The 17178-nt window shown below is 58.0% G+C and overlaps 3 protein-coding genes across 17 annotated transcripts in view; 1 reads left to right on the forward strand and 2 right to left on the reverse strand.

The window, feature by feature from the left end:
• Nucleotides 1-6646, reverse strand: part of C1H13orf46 (chromosome 1 C13orf46 homolog) — a 24336-nt gene extending 17690 nt beyond the window's left edge. For 5 of the 6 annotated variants that reach the window (XR_013522268.1, XM_078337921.1, XM_035294974.3 and 2 more), the window contains exons 1-4: nucleotides 6394-6646; nucleotides 2404-2455; nucleotides 862-1024; nucleotides 738-785 (exon numbers count right to left, since the gene is read on the reverse strand). Coding sequence is in view for 5 of the 6 variants with exons in the window: in XM_078337921.1 (XP_078194047.1) it covers nucleotides 738-785; nucleotides 862-1024; nucleotides 2404-2455; nucleotides 6394-6583 (453 nt within the window). In the remaining variant the exon portion in view is untranslated. The remainder of the gene's footprint in view (nucleotides 1-737; nucleotides 786-861; nucleotides 1025-2403; nucleotides 2456-6393) is intronic. The other variant, XM_035294988.3, reaches the window with a different exon arrangement.
• Nucleotides 6611-11512, forward strand: LOC118152791 (uncharacterized). Its single transcript, XM_078345058.1, has 6 exons — nucleotides 6611-6635; nucleotides 6703-6770; nucleotides 6896-7163; nucleotides 7483-7640; nucleotides 7946-8267; nucleotides 9305-11512. The coding sequence occupies exons 1-6, from the start codon at nucleotides 6611-6613 to the stop codon at nucleotides 9487-9489; spliced, it is 1026 nt and encodes a 341-aa protein (XP_078201184.1). The 3' UTR covers nucleotides 9490-11512.
• Nucleotides 9925-17178, reverse strand: part of RASA3 (RAS p21 protein activator 3) — a 118862-nt gene continuing 111608 nt past the window's right edge. For all 10 annotated transcript variants that reach the window (XM_035294933.3, XM_054252030.2, XM_078337683.1 and 7 more), the window contains 2 exons: nucleotides 13375-13558; nucleotides 9925-11512 (listed from right to left, as the gene is read on the reverse strand). In XM_035294933.3, the coding sequence (XP_035150824.1) occupies nucleotides 11437-11512; nucleotides 13375-13558 (260 nt within the window). In that variant the 3' untranslated portion in view covers nucleotides 9925-11436. The remainder of the gene's footprint in view (nucleotides 11513-13374; nucleotides 13559-17178) is intronic.

The following is a 17178-nucleotide window of genomic DNA, read 5'->3' on the forward strand; positions in this document are numbered from 1 at the left end:
TCCAGGAGATGGGGCAGTTCCCAGAGCTAGGGGTCCTGGCCACTCCCACTGCAGTCCTGCTCAACAGGGCAGCACTCCTGGCCCACAGCCTGCCTGTGGGCCCCACTCTGCATGGAGGACCTGGAGACCACCCACCCAGGATGTGAACAGCTTCAGTGATCCAGACTTTTGCTGCCCAAGGCCTCCGATGGGGCACCTGGGCCAGCCCAGAATGTGTTTCCAATGGGAGCACTTGAGTCAACTCTGAGGACAGTGTCTGGGGAGGGGGAGGGACTTCCCAAGAGCCTGGAGTGAAACCCAGGCCCGCCTGGCAAGCAGCATGTCCAGCTGTGTCCCCGTTCCCACCACACGGCTGAGAGGGAGAACAGACGCCACCTTCCTTCACGGAGTGCCACGTGAGAACCCCCATGTGATGCGTCTCTGGCCAACACATCGAACCTGGGGCTCTGGGGTTTTTCTGGGCCAGGGTCCAGCTGAGGGCACCTTCTCTCAGGGCCTTGCACACCTTTAGCGACTGCACATTTGGCAAGCTGGGGTCAGGCTCCCTGGGGTGGGGCAAAGAAGCTCAGGGCTTGGCCCCAAGCCTCTCTGGGGTAGCGGGGCCCCGCCCAGCTTCACAGCCTGGCGCTACCGAGACCACCCCCAGGCCACCATCCCGGGCAGGTCCAGGCTCCAGCAGGACTCCCACCTGACAGTCCTCCCACCTTACTTTTGTTACTAAAGGGAAAAGCTCTTGCCTCTTTTTCCTGGAGGTCATTTAGATTTATGGACTCTGCCTCCTGTTCCTGTAAAGACCAAAGAGGTAGTGAAGGCCGGGTTCCCGGGCGGGAGGACAGACATGCACCACTCCTGGGGCCTGACCTCGGCCTCCTGCCAGCCTCCATCCTCGTGTGTGCCTTCCTGCACCTCCTGCGTGCTGGCCTCCAAGCCGCTCTTCTCCGGGTCCCACTTTCCACGCTCATGACCCAGCTTCCCCAGGGTGCCGGAGGAGCTTTCCTTCTTGTCTTGTGCTAGGTCTGCCCAACTGCAGGAGGTGGAGGGACAGTGGCAGACAGCTGCAGACGCTCCGGGTCTCCTCTGGGCCTGTCTCCCTGGGCTTGAGGCTGATGCCCCGGGGGCTGCGGGCACCTGTGAGGGGCCCTGACCTGGCTCGGAGGTCTGGCTCGGAAGGGCCCCCCAACCTGGCCCTCCTGGCTCCCTCTGCTGACCCATCTTGGCTGGAAAACTTAACCCTGCACCACCGGGGTCTGGACTGGCAACGAGTTTACCTACAGCCAACCTGGGCTTATTTCAGAAAGCAGGGTCTAACCTTGCTCAAAGAACCAAAATCTGGTGAGTAGATGCAGCCCCCCTGCAGTGGGTCCACAGCTCACTCCCTGTGGAAGCCAAATGGGCCATGGCAGCCAGCAGGCTGGGGGTCCGTGGGTGGCCCTGCTGTTATTCACACCCACCTGGTGAACCCTTCTGCGGTCCACTGTGGTGTGTGGCCCGGGGCAAGAGGAAAGTAGCAGGCAGTGAGGACAGGGGCTCCTCCACCATCTGCAACGGTGACTTGGCCAAGGGTGTTGACCGGCTTGGCCAATGTGAGCAGACACTTTGAGCTGTGCCACCTGAAGGAATGTGGTCTTCCCAGCCCAAGTGCCCTCACCAAGGCCGTCGGCTTCCCTGAGCCCCCCAGGTGGGAGGTTCCCACGCCTTGAATGTCCTCTCTGATGCATGAGCCCCTCACTCTCACCAACTGATTGCACCTTTGGCCACTCTGGCGGCCAGACACCATCCTTGGTCTCCACTCAACGGGAGCCATTTGCAAAGAAGGGGCACTTGGCCCGTGCCTTGTCCATGGTGCTCACAGATCAACTGTTAGATCAGACACAGATTCTTGAGGAATGTAATGACTTTTAAGTCCCCTTTGATGGCAGGAGGGTGAGTGGGTGGGGGGACCCGAGCTGGGGTGGAATGTCCAGCTGAGATGCAGGGAGGCAAGAGCTCCCAGTGCAAGGTGTGGACACGCCGTCCAGGGCCCGTGCCCTTCTCCCTAAAGGGTTGTTTATCTCTAGGGTGGGCCCAGCGGTCTACTAGTGAGATGACACCTCCTTCCCCACAGGACCACGGGGTGTCTACTGAGAGGCGTTCAGCTGTGACTCTCAGGCCAGGGCCCCACAAGTTCTGAGGATCCCCTCTCCTGGCCCTGTTCCCACATGGAATTGCTCTCCAAATAAAGAGGATCTTCCACCCTCCCATCCAGGTCCTGGGTGGGGTCTTCTCAGGACCCAGGGCTCCCTTGGGCCCCTTGTAAGTGTCCACCTGATGCCCGGGTGCCCCCCCCCACGTCCACTCTCCTGTGTCTGCCTCACTTTTCCCAGCTCTAGCTTCACCCAGGCTAGCGCCACACCGGCTGCTTACCAGCTGGCATCTTCTGCGTTACTGCTTGGGTCTTTCCCCTGATCTTCAGACTCTGGGGAGGAAGGACAGAGCCTGTCAGCACCATCAGCACAGTCGCACCGCAGCTCCAGAGCCCGGGGTCCGCCCTGAGCTGCCCACAGCAGAGCTCAGCCCTCAGCCATGGCTACAGCTAACCTGAGTTCCTCCACCACCCGTCCCATGCCCAGCCCCTCCTGTATTGGCCATCGGCACTTTCCACAGCCTGGTGCCGGGTCTTGAACCTGGCTCAGCCCCAGCACACAGCCCATCCCCAGCCTCCAGCTTCTCCCTCCAGGACTCAGGTGAGGTACGGCCAGCTGATCACAGTAAATGCCTGAGGCTCCGGGACGTCTTGAAATTCCTCTGTCCCAGCACAGGTGGCTGGAGGTAGCTGAGCAGGAGGATGGGAGAAGCCCCCAAGCCCTGCCCCTGCTGGTTACCACCCCTACCAGGCTTCCTCTCATGGACAGATGGGACTTGAAACCCCACTTGGCTTGTCCAGGAAAATCCACCAATCCTCAATGCCTCTTGGCTGCCCCAAGGCACGTCGCCAGGATGTCTGTAGCAGGCTTTCTTCGTGACTCTCGTGACCCAGCTTCCCAAGAGCGCCAAAGGAATTTTCCTTCTCTTGTGCTAGACTTTCTATCTTGTGAGGATCTTGGCGTGAGAAACGATGGGGGCCCGGAACATCAACTCAGGTGAGCGGCATCCCAGTGCTCCCGGCAGGAACCAGGCCCGGCTGTTGGCCGCTGGCCTGCACCCAGCACCCACTGCTCCCTGGAGTGCTCCGCTCCAGGGAATCACTGCATTCTCTGCTCCCAGGAGCTTGCGAACCGGCACAGCCTTGTGAGGAAGCCACGTGCCAGGGGATTCTCCAAACCCTGGGTCCTCAGAGAGCCTCAGAGCGAGCAGATTCCAGACCCATGGGGCCTCTGCCATGTTGGAGCCAGGAATGGTGGTGGAGACTCCAGCTTCCTGCAGGTACTCTGACCTCCCACAACACCCATTCGGCCAGGTATTCAAACGCCACAGGGACATTCCAAAGCTTTAAATGAGGCTTGTGATGGAAGAAACCAGGCTAGGAGCTTCGAAGCAGCCTTGCCAGGAAGAATTTCCTCCCAGAGCTCGGTTAAGTCAGACAGGCCGCTCCAGGCCGGTCACTCAGCTGAGCCCACAGGCCCAAGGGGTGGCTGGGGAGTGAGGCTCTTCCCAGGAAGTGAGGCCAGCTGCCGACCACGAGGGGCTACCCTGACAGAGAAGCAATGAGTGAGGTCCAGAGGCGGAAGGTGGAGCCTTCGCGGGATCAGCAGGTGTCCAGGGAGCGTGTGGGCTCAAGGTGGCACCACAGCGGGGCTGGAACCCAGCGGATTCTCGCTCTGCTCTCGTCATCCTCTCCAATGTCCTCCGAGAGCACTGGTCTGCTATGCTCCACGGGGCCCAGGCCCAGACAAACCCTCTGCCCCCTACCCCAGTCCCCTCATGAAGTCAGACACCCCACCTTTCCTGAATCCCTGAGGCCTCCCTCTGATGCGGACATGGTGTCTCACCCATGCAGGCATCTGTGGGTGCATGTGGCACCAGCCACGTCACTGAGCTCACCGAGTCTGTGAGGGGTGAGAAGCCGAGTCCCTGCAGAAGTCAGTCCTGGGCAAGGCCATGTCTGACTCTACCAGCAATGCCTGGCCATTTCCTTGGGTCACAGGGCTGGAAATGCCTCCTGCTCTTCTCAAGCAGAATCTCAGCTGCTGAGGGGCAGCCACCAAGTTCCCGGGAGGATGCGCTCCTGGACTTGGGTCTTGGACCCTGAGGGTGCTGGTGCCTGTGGGAGGTCGTGGTCTCGGACCCTGAGGGTGCTGGTGCCTGCGGGAGGCTGTGGTCTCAGACCTTGAGGGTGCTGGTGCCTGGGGGAGGCCGTGGTCTCGGACCCTGAGGGTGCTGGTGCCTGCGGGAGGCTGTGGTCTCAGACCTTGAGGGTGCTGGTGCCTGGGGGAGGCCGTGGTCTCGGACCCTGAAGGTGCTGGTGCCTGTGGGAGGCTGGGCAGGGTCGTTTGGGAGTCTTTGCTGATGGACAGGACAAGCAGCCATGCAGAAGCCGGACCTCCCTGCCAACAATGCGGCTCCTTCCATCGTTGGGCAAATCCAGCAGGTGTTGGGGGAAGGGTCAGCAAGGACGGGGCTCGGTCCCTCCCTCCATCTGACCCTGGCCTCTAAGTCCATGCCATAGTGGCACCGGGTAGGATTCTTCGAGACCTGCTCCTGTCCCTACTTAAATTCCCGCTTAGCAGCCCTGGCGTAACTTCTTTTGAGAAGTTTGCTTGCCTTGAGGGAACCCCGCGGGGAGGAGATGGGGTGCAGCGTAACTGCTCACGCCCCCAAAGCAGCACATCTTTGGATTTTTAAACTCAGAGAAGAACATGTATTTTTACATCATTACCTCTGAAAACTGTCCGTAGGGCTTGAGCAGACAAACCCCAAGCCCCACTGGGCTGTTTCACTTCCCAGGCCTCGCGGACACCCTTGCCTAGGGGAGGCAGAGTTGCCAAGGCCGCAGGAGGTGAGGGGCACGCCAGCTCGCACCTGGGGGCCAGCCCCTCAGCCCCATGCTCTGGGCCAGTGTTCGAGGTGTGAGGGGCGACTCTAGCATCCTCCCCAGGCCCACGTCCCTGCCAAACACTGGCCATGCAGGTTCCTCGCTGGTGCGGGAGGCCGGAGGCTCCCTGCAGGGACCCAGGCCCTCACCAGGGCCTCCTTGCAAATGGGGGCCTGGCCACAGTCCTCTCTCCAGGCGTCGGCCAGCTCCAGAGGCCCCTGAGAGTCCCGGACCCGCCCTCCTCTTACCCCTCCCACCCTTGGCTGTACCTGGCTGCAGCCCCCACAGCTCGCCCCGGGCCAGCAGCGCAAGGCCATCCCTGCAGCCCTGGGTGGGTTACAGGTGTGGAGCTGGAATGGCTCCCACTTCCAGCCTTAGTGCTCTGAGCACAGGGCAGTGGGAGGCAGGAGGCCTGGCCTGGTCCCTGAATCTCAGGCCCCAAATCACTGACCAAGGGGAAGTCAGGCTGGGAACTGTGCCAGGCAAACCTGCCTCCCATCCTCATCCTAAATCAGAGCTGCCGAGATAAATGGCCACAGGCCTCCCTCAGCATTCGCCCAGGAGGAAATTCCCTGTGGACTTCAAGAGCTCTACCCTAAAGCAGTTCTGTGGAATTTCACGCTGGCAACACAAACGGACTGCTGACCTTCACAGGTGCAGGACCAGGCCAGAGTGCAGTGTGCTGCCTCTGCTCACCTGAGACCACTGTTGGCGGCTTCCTCCGGCTGTTTACGTAAAAATGCAGCCACTGAGCCAGACTAGGGCACAGGTGACTCCTTAGCCCCCTCACGTGTAAGCTGTTTGTTCAGTGAAGGGCTGATCAGAGACCCAAAAGCATGTAGCATGTGTCTCCTCTCTACCTGGGACCTGAAAAGCCCTCCTGCTTCAGGCTGTCCCCTTTCCTGACGGAACCAATGGATCCCTCATAGGGGCTGAGGCCTCACGTCTCCCTACAATGTGTGACACCAGGCTGTGCACTGCCCGGACACATGCTGTCCCCCTAAAATGTATGACACTAGGCTGTGCCCCCACCTAGACACATGTCCCCCTAAAATGTGTAACACCAGGCTGTGCCCCCACCTAGACACATGTCCCCCTACAATGTGTGACACCAGGCTGTGCACTGCCTGGACACACTGTCCCTCTAAAATGTATGACACCAGGCTGTGCCCCCACCTAGACACACACCATCCCCCTAAAATGTATGTCACCAGGCCGTGCCCCACTCAGGCACGTGTGGCCAGGAGCTCCTGAGGCTGTCCTGGTGTGGCCCTAATCTTGGGAAGTGGACTTTCTAGGTAGGCTGGGCCCTGATGCAGGCACTTTGGGTTCAGTGCCTGCTGGAGCAGCCATGCTATCCACCCGCTCCCCACGGCCCCTACCTGGCTCTTTGTGCAGCTTCCTAGGGCGGCTGGGAGGGTCTCCCTTCAGCTGCAGGACCCCCAGACTCCTGCTCCGCTGAGGTTCAGTAGCCTCGCTGGCTGACTTGAGGTGCCCAAGGGCCACTCCCAAGGGCAAGGCCCCGGGGCCAGGCCGGGGTCTCCTGTGTGTGGCTCCTGAGTCCTTCTCCATCCTCCAGCCCAGCCTCAGCCCCAGCGCATGGCTGCCAACCCCACCCCTTGCTGTAACAGGAGTGGTCAGGAGGTGCTGGGTGCACTGTCGCCACGGAGCTGCTGTGACATCACTGCAAGGTCAGAGGCCAAAGGTTGGCTCATCCCTGCGCAGCACAGCACGGCCTTCCCTGCAGACCAGGGTTGGGGTGGGTTGTGTGTTTCCCTTCTTTCCTGCAGGCCGGGGTTGGGGTGGGTTGTGTGTTTCCCTTCTTTCCTGCGGGCCGGGGTTGGGGCAGGTTCTGCATTTTCACTTCTCTGGTCTCTCCACCAGGGAGGGCAGGGAACTGGCACCAGGCCTCATCATGGCTCCCTCAGCAGATGCTGGTCTCCTTCTGTGACAGGATATTTGAGTCTTTCTCTCCCTATCAAGGACAAAGGGGACAGACATGAACTCAGAAAGACAAAGGCAGCCCCGGCAGGCACTAGTGGGGTGCAAACGCTGCCTGTCCAGCCACCCCCAACCCACGCAGCACCAGGACGAAACCCTGCTGTGGCCAGGGCTCTGGGCCTTTCCAGGCAGGGGGGTGTGAACTGCCCTGGTGGGTGGGGGTTTGTTGGAACTCCCAGGCAGGGGGGATGTGAACTGCCCCGGCGGGTGGGGGTTTGCTGGAACTCCCCGGTAGGCGGTGTAAACAGCAGGAGCTCTTCCCTCTGGTGCTGGAGCTACAAGCCCAGGGTCAACGTGTCTCTCGGGGCTGGCTCTCTGAGGCCTCTCTCCTTGGTGCAAAGATGGCATCTTCCCTGCATCTTTGTGGTTGTCCTGTGTGCTGTGTCCTCATCTCCTTTCTAATAAGGACGCCGGTCACACTGGGTCAGGGCCACTCTGATGGCTTCACTTTACCTTGGTGATCTCTACAGCGCTACGCCCAAGTGCAGCCACATCCTGGGGTCCTGAGGGTCACAGGGTCGCAGCTTCAACATGGGGACTTGTGGGGACAGTTTGGCCAGTACTGATTGAAAGAGAAAATCCCGAGACGCTGCCCCAGCACACCGTCTCCTCCAGCCTCCAGACTACGGTGGGTGGGGAGGCAACATTTTACCTCCTGGGGTTTTCTGGTTGGGCCCAAGAATTAAAACTGGCAGACAAGCGGGGGGAAGGCACACCAGTCTGTGTGGCTGGGAGCCCTGGGTTTCCTTCCCAAAATGGGAGGTAACACCCCACAGGAAAGATGCTCTCCGGAGCCACAAGAAAGCCACATTCTTATCTTTATGGACGGAAGAAAAAGGGAAGCGGGGAGGTGCTTCTGCAACTTCTGTTTCAGCTCAAAACAACCCTTAGGTCAGTGTGGCTTATTTGGCAACCCCTTCTGGCCCTTCACAGGCATATTGCAAGCCTGCGCCCTGCCCTGCCGCCTGCAGCTGGCACTCCTCAGCATCATGGGGAAGCAGGTGTGACCCCCCAGGCTGCAGGCTCCCCTGCTTCCAGTCTTTCCTTCGAAGGAGCCCACAGCCTCTCAGCGCCCAGGAGGCCTCAGCTCTTCGGGCACGTGGCCGGTGCAGGGTGGGAGCCCTGGCCTCCTGGAACAGCTCCTCACAGGCGCCTGCTCTGGATGCTCTCATGTCGGGAGCCCCCCAGATGGTGCCAGGAGGGAAGCAGAAGCTGCTGTCTCTCTTCAAGTGCTGGGTCATCTGGAGCAAGAAGAGTAAGTGGCCATCACTGGGGTCTCCACAAAGCCACCCTGCTGTTCCACGGTGGGTGTATTAGTCCGGTTCACGCTGCTGATAAAGACACACCCAAGACTGGGAAATTTATAAAGAAAAAGATACTAATGGACTTACAGTTCCACATGGCTGGGGAGGCCTCACAGTCCTGGGGGAAGGTGAAAGGGAATCGAGTGAGAGGTGTCCCCTTCTAAAACCATCACATCTCATGAGACCTACTCGCTACCAAGAGAATAGTACGAAGAAACTGCCCCAGTGATTCAATCACCTCCCACTGGGTCCCTCCCCCACACACAATTATGGGAGCTGCCATTCAAGATGAGATTTGGGTGGGGACACAGCCAAACCATATCAGTGGGAGACTTAGAGGGGCTTCCAGCCCCCACAGACCCCCACCTCCCACAGCCCTGCGGTACCCTCCTGGTTGCTCTGAGAGGGGCTTCAGCTCTCCACGTTCCCCGGGGCCTCATCCTCCTAGCCCTTCTACTTCCTCTTGGAGGCGCTGACCTTGGCCCTCCCGGGCTGAACCCAGCACAGTGTGCCCAGAGTGAGAACTGAGCCCCCAGCTCCTGGCACTGCCTGAATCCCTGCCGGGGAAGTGCACCTCCAGGAAGACTGGCCGGCCTCCCAGGCAGGGTGCCCCCACCTGTAGGGGTCCATCCACCACTCACAGCCACACCCAGACTGGCAGACAGGGCAGCGCTGTCCCTGCCTGACCCTCACCTCCACAGACAGAGGAGGCCGGCCAGGCAGCACCAAGCCTCCCCCTTCCCTGGGAGAAAGGCCTGGCTCCGTGTCCCCAAAGCCACACCTCTGAATTTTTCTCATGCCAGAACTTGTGACTCACAATAGAATTACCAAAAAAGAGAAATCCAAATGGAAAAAGAAAAGGAATAAAGAAATGAGGAAATGCATCCCTAGCCATGGGGTCTTTACCCAGAGGCCCCCTTCACCTTCTCCTGCCCCAGGAGGGACAGTGGCCACCTGCCTGGAGGGGTGGTCTGTTCTCTACTCCCAGGGACTCCAGGTTGCCTCGCCCTCCATGTTCCTGGAGAAGGCAGCATGTGGGTGGAGTATGTCTTCCCAACACTGCCTGAGTGGACGCCATCTCCAGCCGGACTCCTCCGGCCCTTGGCAGTGTGGACCCACACGTTTCCTGAGGGCATCATGGGGCCAGACTGTCACCTGAGGCACCACAGTTGAGTAGCACTGTCAGAGCAGCACCGCCCGTCACCAGAGATGTCACCTGTCACCAGGGCAGTGCCACCTGTCAGAGCAGTGCCACCCATCACCAGAGGCGTCACCTGTCACCAGAGGCATTACCTGTCATTATGGTGATAACACCTGCCAGAGCAGTGCACCCATAACCAGCCATGTCACCTGTCACCAGAGCAGTGCCACCCATCATGAGATGTCACCTGTCACCAGCCATGTCACCTGTCATCAGGGTGGTGCCACCTGCCAGAGCAGTGCCACCCGTCACCAGAGATGTCATCTGTCAACAGCGATGCCACTTGGCATCAGCAATGTCATTCTGCTCCCCAGACACCACCCTCCTCCCTGTATCCCCCAACACCCCCAATACCCACATGTGCAATTCCCAGTAGGCACTACTGGAAAACCAAGCCAGTCCTCAGAAAGAATAAAACATCTGTTTTAATTGTCCAGTAAAATACATTTCAAATCATTAGTATTTTATAAACAGAAACATTAAGTTATAAATCCATGTTAAAAATTGCAGCTCAGTGCAGCCCCAACAGCTGTGTGTCCAAAGTCTATTTTTTTTAACATTTTCCTCCACTATTTTTGTGACAACAAATAAAGTCTCTATTCACCATCTAGATTAAGAGTCTGAACTACAGTATTTTCACAGAAGAACAGGGAGAAGGTACAAGGACACACGGTGCTGTGTATGTAAACGTGCCTCCCACACACCTGCCATCTGCATTCCAGGAAGACGCCTTTCGGAAAGGCCTCCTCGGCAGTGTGAGGTCTGGAGGGGTCTGCCTGGGCCCTGTTTTTAGGAGGCTCCCCTCCCAATAAAAAAGCAGCCCCAGTACCTGCCCCGCACAGCATCTGGGGGTTTGTAACACAGGTGCAACACTGGCCGTGGGCCCTGGAGGAACATCTGCACCCCCGTAGCCCCTGTACCTGAAACTGAATTTCTTCCCTTCTCTGATTTTCTGGAGAACCTGCAGCTGCCCTTCCTGAGACAGGCTCCATTCCCTTGCCTTTGTGCTCTGCAGCTTCTCTTTAGTGGGGATAGGTTTTGACGTTCTGAGTTACTTTGTATCAAAGAGCTAATTAAAAATGGTCCTTTAAAAACATTAAGAAAAACAGCTCAAAAAATGCACACTTCTAGTTTAAAAATCTTCCCCAAACTTCCACAGGGGGTGGCAAATGTTAATTCTAACTTTAAACCTCATTCAACAGCAAAATAACTTGTGCTTCCACATGGGCTCAGCAGACACCCGGAAACGCTGGAGCCCACACTGTTCCCTCCAAGGGTCTCTGCAGACAGAACCTGGATCCTCCAAGCACCAAGGGCATCCTCAGATTGGGATTTCTGTGTAGTTCTGCACATCCCAGCCACAAAACTGACCCTTCAACCAGGAATAAAACCAACCTCAAAAGTAGAACAGGGAGGCCACCTCCCATGGCTGCCTAAATGGCGGGCACAGCGGGAGAGTGATGCTCTGAATGTCCCAACGTGATGAAGCCAAAAGCCAAGGTGGGGTTGGGAGGCCACAAGGGCGCAGAGCCACAGAGCCCAGTGCCACGCGCACCGTGCACACGGCCTAAGGTGCATGTTGCAGCCGACTGGATGAGCCGTGGCTCCCTGAGGCCAGCTGTGGTGTGGCCAGGGCACAGTCCACGCTTCCTGATCCTTCAGCTGATCCCTGGATCCCCACAAACAAGGAGCAAAGAGCACAAAACCAAAGGACCACATGGTCCACAAGGCCGGGCGGGCTTTCTGCAGAGGGTGCGGCAGCGGTGGCGGTTCTGGGAGAGGGAAACCTTGGCCACTTGTCCGTGGCCAGGGTGGCATGGATTGCTCTGGTGACTCTGCACTCTTCCTTCTCTTCTCCCTCCCAAAGGCTGCAGCTTTGCGTGGGCAGCTCACAGGCACCACTGGGGGTGTCCTGCACTTTAAATGGAATGAGTGGAGGTCTCGGACTGCTGCCGGATGTAGCTCTGGAAGCTCTTGTCTCCGATGGGGTGCTCCCTGAAAAGGGGGATAGCGGAGGGAATGAGGCACAGCCCCCACTGCCTGGCACTCACCCGCGCACTGTGGGATCTCTTCCTATTCCTAAATGTGACACACTTACACTGGAATCCACACAAAAAATACAGAGGAGCCAGAGGAAACATAGTGCCCCTGGAAGCACCCACGGGGAATCTGGTCTGTGTGCACAGGCAGGTGACACGTGCCAGTATGTGCACGTGTGTGCTCGCTGCAGTTTGTGTGAGGTGCACATACAGACTTGGAACATGGAGACGGTATGCTCAGGTGTGTAGAACATGCACTGCAGAGAGGAGGTCCTCACATGTGGGGAGCATAAGCTCTGTCCATCTGTGTGCTGGGACACTCAGCAGGCGTGGGCACTTCCTCCCCACATGCACACCTCCCTTGGACCCCGTGTGTGTACCTCCTAACCATGTGTCTGCCTCCTCCCATATGTGTGTCTACCTCCCACATGTACATCTCCTCCCATGTGTGTGCACCTCCTCCCACGTGTACCTCCTAACCATGTGTCCGCCTCCTGTGTGCACCTGCCATGTGTCTGCCTCCTCCCATGTGTGTGTACTACCATGTGTGTCCACCTCCTCCCTGTCCACCTCCCACGTGTACCTCCTCCCATGTGTCCGCCTCCTGTGTGAACCTCCCATGTGTCTGTCTCCTCCTGTGTGCACTTCCTCCCATGTGTCCACCTCCTCCCACGTGTACACCTCCTACGTGCCCACCTCCTCCCACGTGTGTGCACTTCCTCCCACGTTTTGTCACCTCCTATTATGTGTGCCACGTTTACACCTTCTATTACAACAAACTGCATCATGCTTCACATGTTTTCAACCCACTGGCTTTTGGCCATGAGGTCGATAGGCCTGAAGCAACATATTTGGAAGGCAAATGGGGCTCTCTCCCTAGAGTGGTGTCAAGAGGGATCTGAGGCGATGAGGTCAGAGGTGAAGTCACAGTTCTCGGGATGCTGCAGGCTCAGTCCCCTGAGCAACTCAGTCCATATCAGGGCCACAAGGACCTGTCACTCTCCCAGAGCCTCACCACTGCCCTTCCCAGACCAGACCCACAGGGTGGAAGGAAGGAAAGAAGGCTTAAGAAGGAAGAAAGGGAGGGAGGGAAGGAGGGAGGGAGAAGGGGGGAAGAAAAGGAGAGAGGAGGTAGATGGAAGTGAGGAGGAGGATGCACAGCTACACGGGGCTCTCTGGCTCATCCACCCCTGAACGAGCCTGACTGATCCTGGGTACCCACTGGCTGGAGAAGAGTGACACAGACACACCTGGTCACTCCAGGATGGGAGCCAGTCTAGCACTTTACATAGGTTACCTCAATCTTCCAGCAACTCATGAGGGCCTCACAATCCTCTGTCCCATGGAGTGAGGGGGAGTGGAGCTTAGCTAAGTGGCCACCCAGCCTGCAGCTGGTGACTGCACTGAATGGACTCTGCACCCTGCACCTGCCTTATGAGACAAGACTGGGTTTCGTCCAGAGCTGGCCCTGCTCCTGGACACCATGGGTGGCCTGGGGAGATGGCAGAGGGTGTGCAATTCAAGGCAGAGCAAAGCCTGGGCCTAGAGAGACTGCCAGAGCATGTTGAGACCAGCACAGCAGAGAGGCTGGGAGGCAGCCCAGAGAGCAAAGGCGGCACCGGCTCCGAAGGAAGGAATGGCAGAGCCGGGCCACACCCACTGACCACTGCCGGGGTAAGTCCACTGACCACTGCTGGTCACATCCACTGACCGCCGCCAGGTGCCAGCCAGGCCCAGAGTTCCCTGCAGTCCACCCCCACAGCAACGTCCTGCCCCCCAACACTGGCCATCCAGGGTGGGCACGGGAGCTACACTCACTGGCTTCCGTATCTCGTCTTCTTGAACTTGTCCCTCTTATACTGGGCATGCTCCTGCTCCAAAGCCCCGACCCCAGCGATGACCTGCTTCAGCGTCTTGTAGGTCTCCTGGGGGTCGTCAATGACAAATGTTGAGTACTCCTCCTGCTCTGGGCCGTCGTACACAGATTTGCTCCCACAGGCCTCTGTGGAGGGCGGAGGGGTCAGTGCAGGGCAGGAACCCAGGGCCTAGCGGCCACTGGCCCCATCACACAGCTGTGTCGCGGCAGGTAGGTCCCACCACAGCACAGGTTTTCCCAACGCAAGCTCCTCCAGAAAGGGCTGGCCGCTCACTCGGAAATGCAGATGGACAAGAAACCACCCCTGCAGGCGGGTGAGTTGTGCCCACATGGAGCCCTGGAAAAGCCCACTAGGAGCTGGAAGCTGAGCAACCTCGCCCACCTCTGAGGGTCTGCTGCACCTGCTCCCAGCCTTGTCTCCAACCAGCCATTCTCATGCGGGATGTGCACATCCCTGCAGCCCCACTGGCCCACCCAGCCAGAACCAGGAGGGAGTCCACTTGCACCTGGATGCTGGCCTGGGTGGCTCAAGGGTCCTGGGGCAGCCCTGAAGTTAGCCTCGGGGGTGAGCATAATGGACTTTGCCTTACAAAGGGCCAGAATATTGATTAAAAAATAAAACCGGAATAGCTAGAAAACATCACAAGAAGGAATCCATAATTCCTCTTTTGACTCTTGCTTTAAAATGGAGGGTTCAGGGAAATGTCACGGTGGCATGTGAGTGCGTGGATGCCAGCACAGCACCTGCTGCACTTTTATGAAATGGCCTCATGATCAAGACGCAAAGTTGTGGAGCACAGAATGGATCAGCTGATGGGTTTCTACTGACTGAGCATCCATGGTCCCCAAGGACAGATCCATGTGCTTGTCCAAGCATGAGCCAGGAGACATGGCATCCCTACAGCTGGGACACCAGGTCAAGGGGAGGACGGCCTAAGGCACAACCACCAGAGCAGTCGCCACTGCTGCATGTAGCCCCAGGCCCCTGAGACACAGGCCCCCAGCACTGAGCCGCATTCTGAAGTTAACTATGAGGCCGTGGCCTGTGAAGACTGGTCCTTTAGCTGACCAAAGCATAACAAGGTGACAGTGAAGGTGACAGTGAAAAGATAGCATTTACATAGCGGCTGCGCATGAGCCCGTGACGAGGCTCTGTGTAAGCCACTCCGATCTTCCCCAAAACTCTACCGAAGGGGATATGCCCTGTTCTGTACAGCAAGTAGTTTGTCCAGGACACACCTTGACCACAGCGACCTGCCGGCCCCCATGGCAAAGCAGCTCTTTTCCCTCCTGCCACCAACTTCCAGGCCATCTGCACAATCACAATGGCATGACCCAAGGCCAAGCCAGCCCTCCGTGTGGGACACCACCATGCCCTGCCATGAAGCCTTACCTGCAGGACTGGGTGCCACTCTATAACCAACTTCAGTATATGTCAAAGAACCAGAGTGGGCCCAAGGGAGGTTGGCAAGGGGAGAGGCCACACCACGTGTGGGATGGGGAGCGGACAGTGACCACCTGTGTCCCACACAGGCACAATGGCACAGCACGCCTCAGCCCCACAGAAAGGACCTGCTACACTGGACGGCAATAATCCCATGGGCCAAGTGTCAAAGTCATAAGAACTCTCCAACAACAAAACCATCTGCCTTGAGGATGTGCTGAGATTCCAGCAGAGGCCTGAACACCACAGAGGAGGGACTCAGTGCCCGGAGAGGTAAGGACCCTCGACTGAGCTTTCCAAACATGCTGATGTGCTGTAAACCCTTGTGGAGAGTATGTGGGATGTGTTTATAGTCCATCCACCCATCACTCACCCACCTATCCATCCACCATCACTCACCCATCCATCCATCCACCCATCACTCACCCATCTGTCCATCCACCCATCACTCACCCACCTATCCATCCACCATCACTCACCCATCCATCCATCCATGCATCACTCACCCATCCATCCATCCACCCATCACTCACCCACCTATCCATCCACCATCACTCACCCATCCATCCATCCACCATCACTCACCCACCTGTCCATCCACCATCACTCACCCATCCATCCATCCATGCATCACTCACCCATCCATCCATCCACCATCACTCACCCATCCATCCATCCACCATCACTCACCCATCCATCCATCCACCATCACTCACCCATCCATCCATCCACCATGACTCACCCATCCATCCATCCACCATGACTCACCCACCTGTCCATCCACCATGACTCACCCACCTGTCCATCCACCATCACTCACCCATCCATCCATCCACCCATCACTCACCCATCCATCCATCCACGCATCACTCACCCACCTGTCCATCCACCATCACTCACCCACCCGTCCATCCACCCATCACTCACCCACCTATCCATCCACCATCACTCACCCACCTGTCCATCCACCATCACTCACCCATCCGTCCATCCATGCATCACTCACCCATCCATCCACCATCACTCACCCATCCATCCATCCACCATCACTCACCCACCTGTCCATCCACCATCACTCACCCATCCATCCATCCACCCATCACTCACCCATCCATCCATCCACACATCACTCACCCACCTGTCCATCCACCATCACTCACCCATCCGTCCATCCACCCATCACTCACCCACCTGCCCATCCACCATCACTCAGCCATCCGTCCATCCATGCATCACTTACCCACCCGTCCATCCACCATCACTCACCCACCCGTCCATCCACCCATCACTCACCCACCTATCCATCCACCATCACTCACCCATCCGTCCATCCACTATCACTCACCCATCCGTCCATCCACCATCACTCACCCACCTGTCCATCCACCATCACTCACCCACCTGTCCATCCACCATCACTCACCCACCTGTCCATCCACCCATCACTCAGCCATCCATCCATCCACCCATCACTCACCCACCTATCCATCCACCATCACTCACCCATCCATCCATCCATGCATCACTCACCCATCCATCCATCCACCATCACTCACCCATCCATCCATCCACCCATCACTCACCCACCTGTCCACCCACCATCACTCAGCCATCCATCCATCCATGCATCACTCACCCACCTCTCCATCCACCATCACTCACCCACCCATCCATCCACCATCACTCACCCATCCATCCATCCACCCATCACTCACCCATCCATCCATCCACCCATCACTCACCCATCCATCCATTCACCCATCACTCACCCACCTGTCCATCCACCATCACTCACCCATCCGTCCATCCACCCATCACTCACCCACCTGCCCATCCACCATCACTCAGCCATCCGTCCATCCATGCATCACTTACCCACCCGTCCATCCACCATCACTCACCCACCCGTCCATCCACCATCACTTACCCACCCGTCCATCCACCATCACTCACCCACCCGTCCATCCACTATCACTCACCCATCCGTCCATCCACCCATCACTCACCCACCTGCCCATCCACCATCACTCAGCCATCCGTCCATCCACCCATCACTCACCCACCCATCCATCCACCATCACTCACCCACCCGTCCATCCACCCATCACTCACTCACCTATCCATCCACCATCACTCACCCATCCATCCATCCACCATCACTCACCCATCCATCCATCCACCCATCACTCACCCACCCGTCCATCCACCATCACTCACCCATCCATCCATCCACCCATCACTCACCCACCCGTCCATCCACCCATCACTCAGCCATCCATCCATCCACCCATCACTCACCCAC

This window comes from Callithrix jacchus, chromosome 1, assembly GCF_049354715.1.
Source record: "Callithrix jacchus isolate 240 chromosome 1, calJac240_pri, whole genome shotgun sequence".
NCBI classification, from domain to species: domain Eukaryota; kingdom Metazoa; phylum Chordata; class Mammalia; order Primates; family Cebidae; genus Callithrix; species Callithrix jacchus.

Excerpts from the sequence above, each read along its gene's own strand:
- LOC118152791 (XM_078345058.1), top strand. The coding sequence starts at position 6,611 with ATGGCTGCCAACCCCACCCCTTGCT. Across the intron at positions 6,636-6,702 it reads TGCCAACCCCACCCCTTGCT|GTCAGAGGCCAAAGGTTGGC; the intron begins GTAACAGGAGTG and ends CATCACTGCAAG. Across the intron at positions 7,164-7,482 it reads GGGGGGTGTGAACTGCCCTG|CGCTACGCCCAAGTGCAGCC; the intron begins GTGGGTGGGGGT and ends TGATCTCTACAG.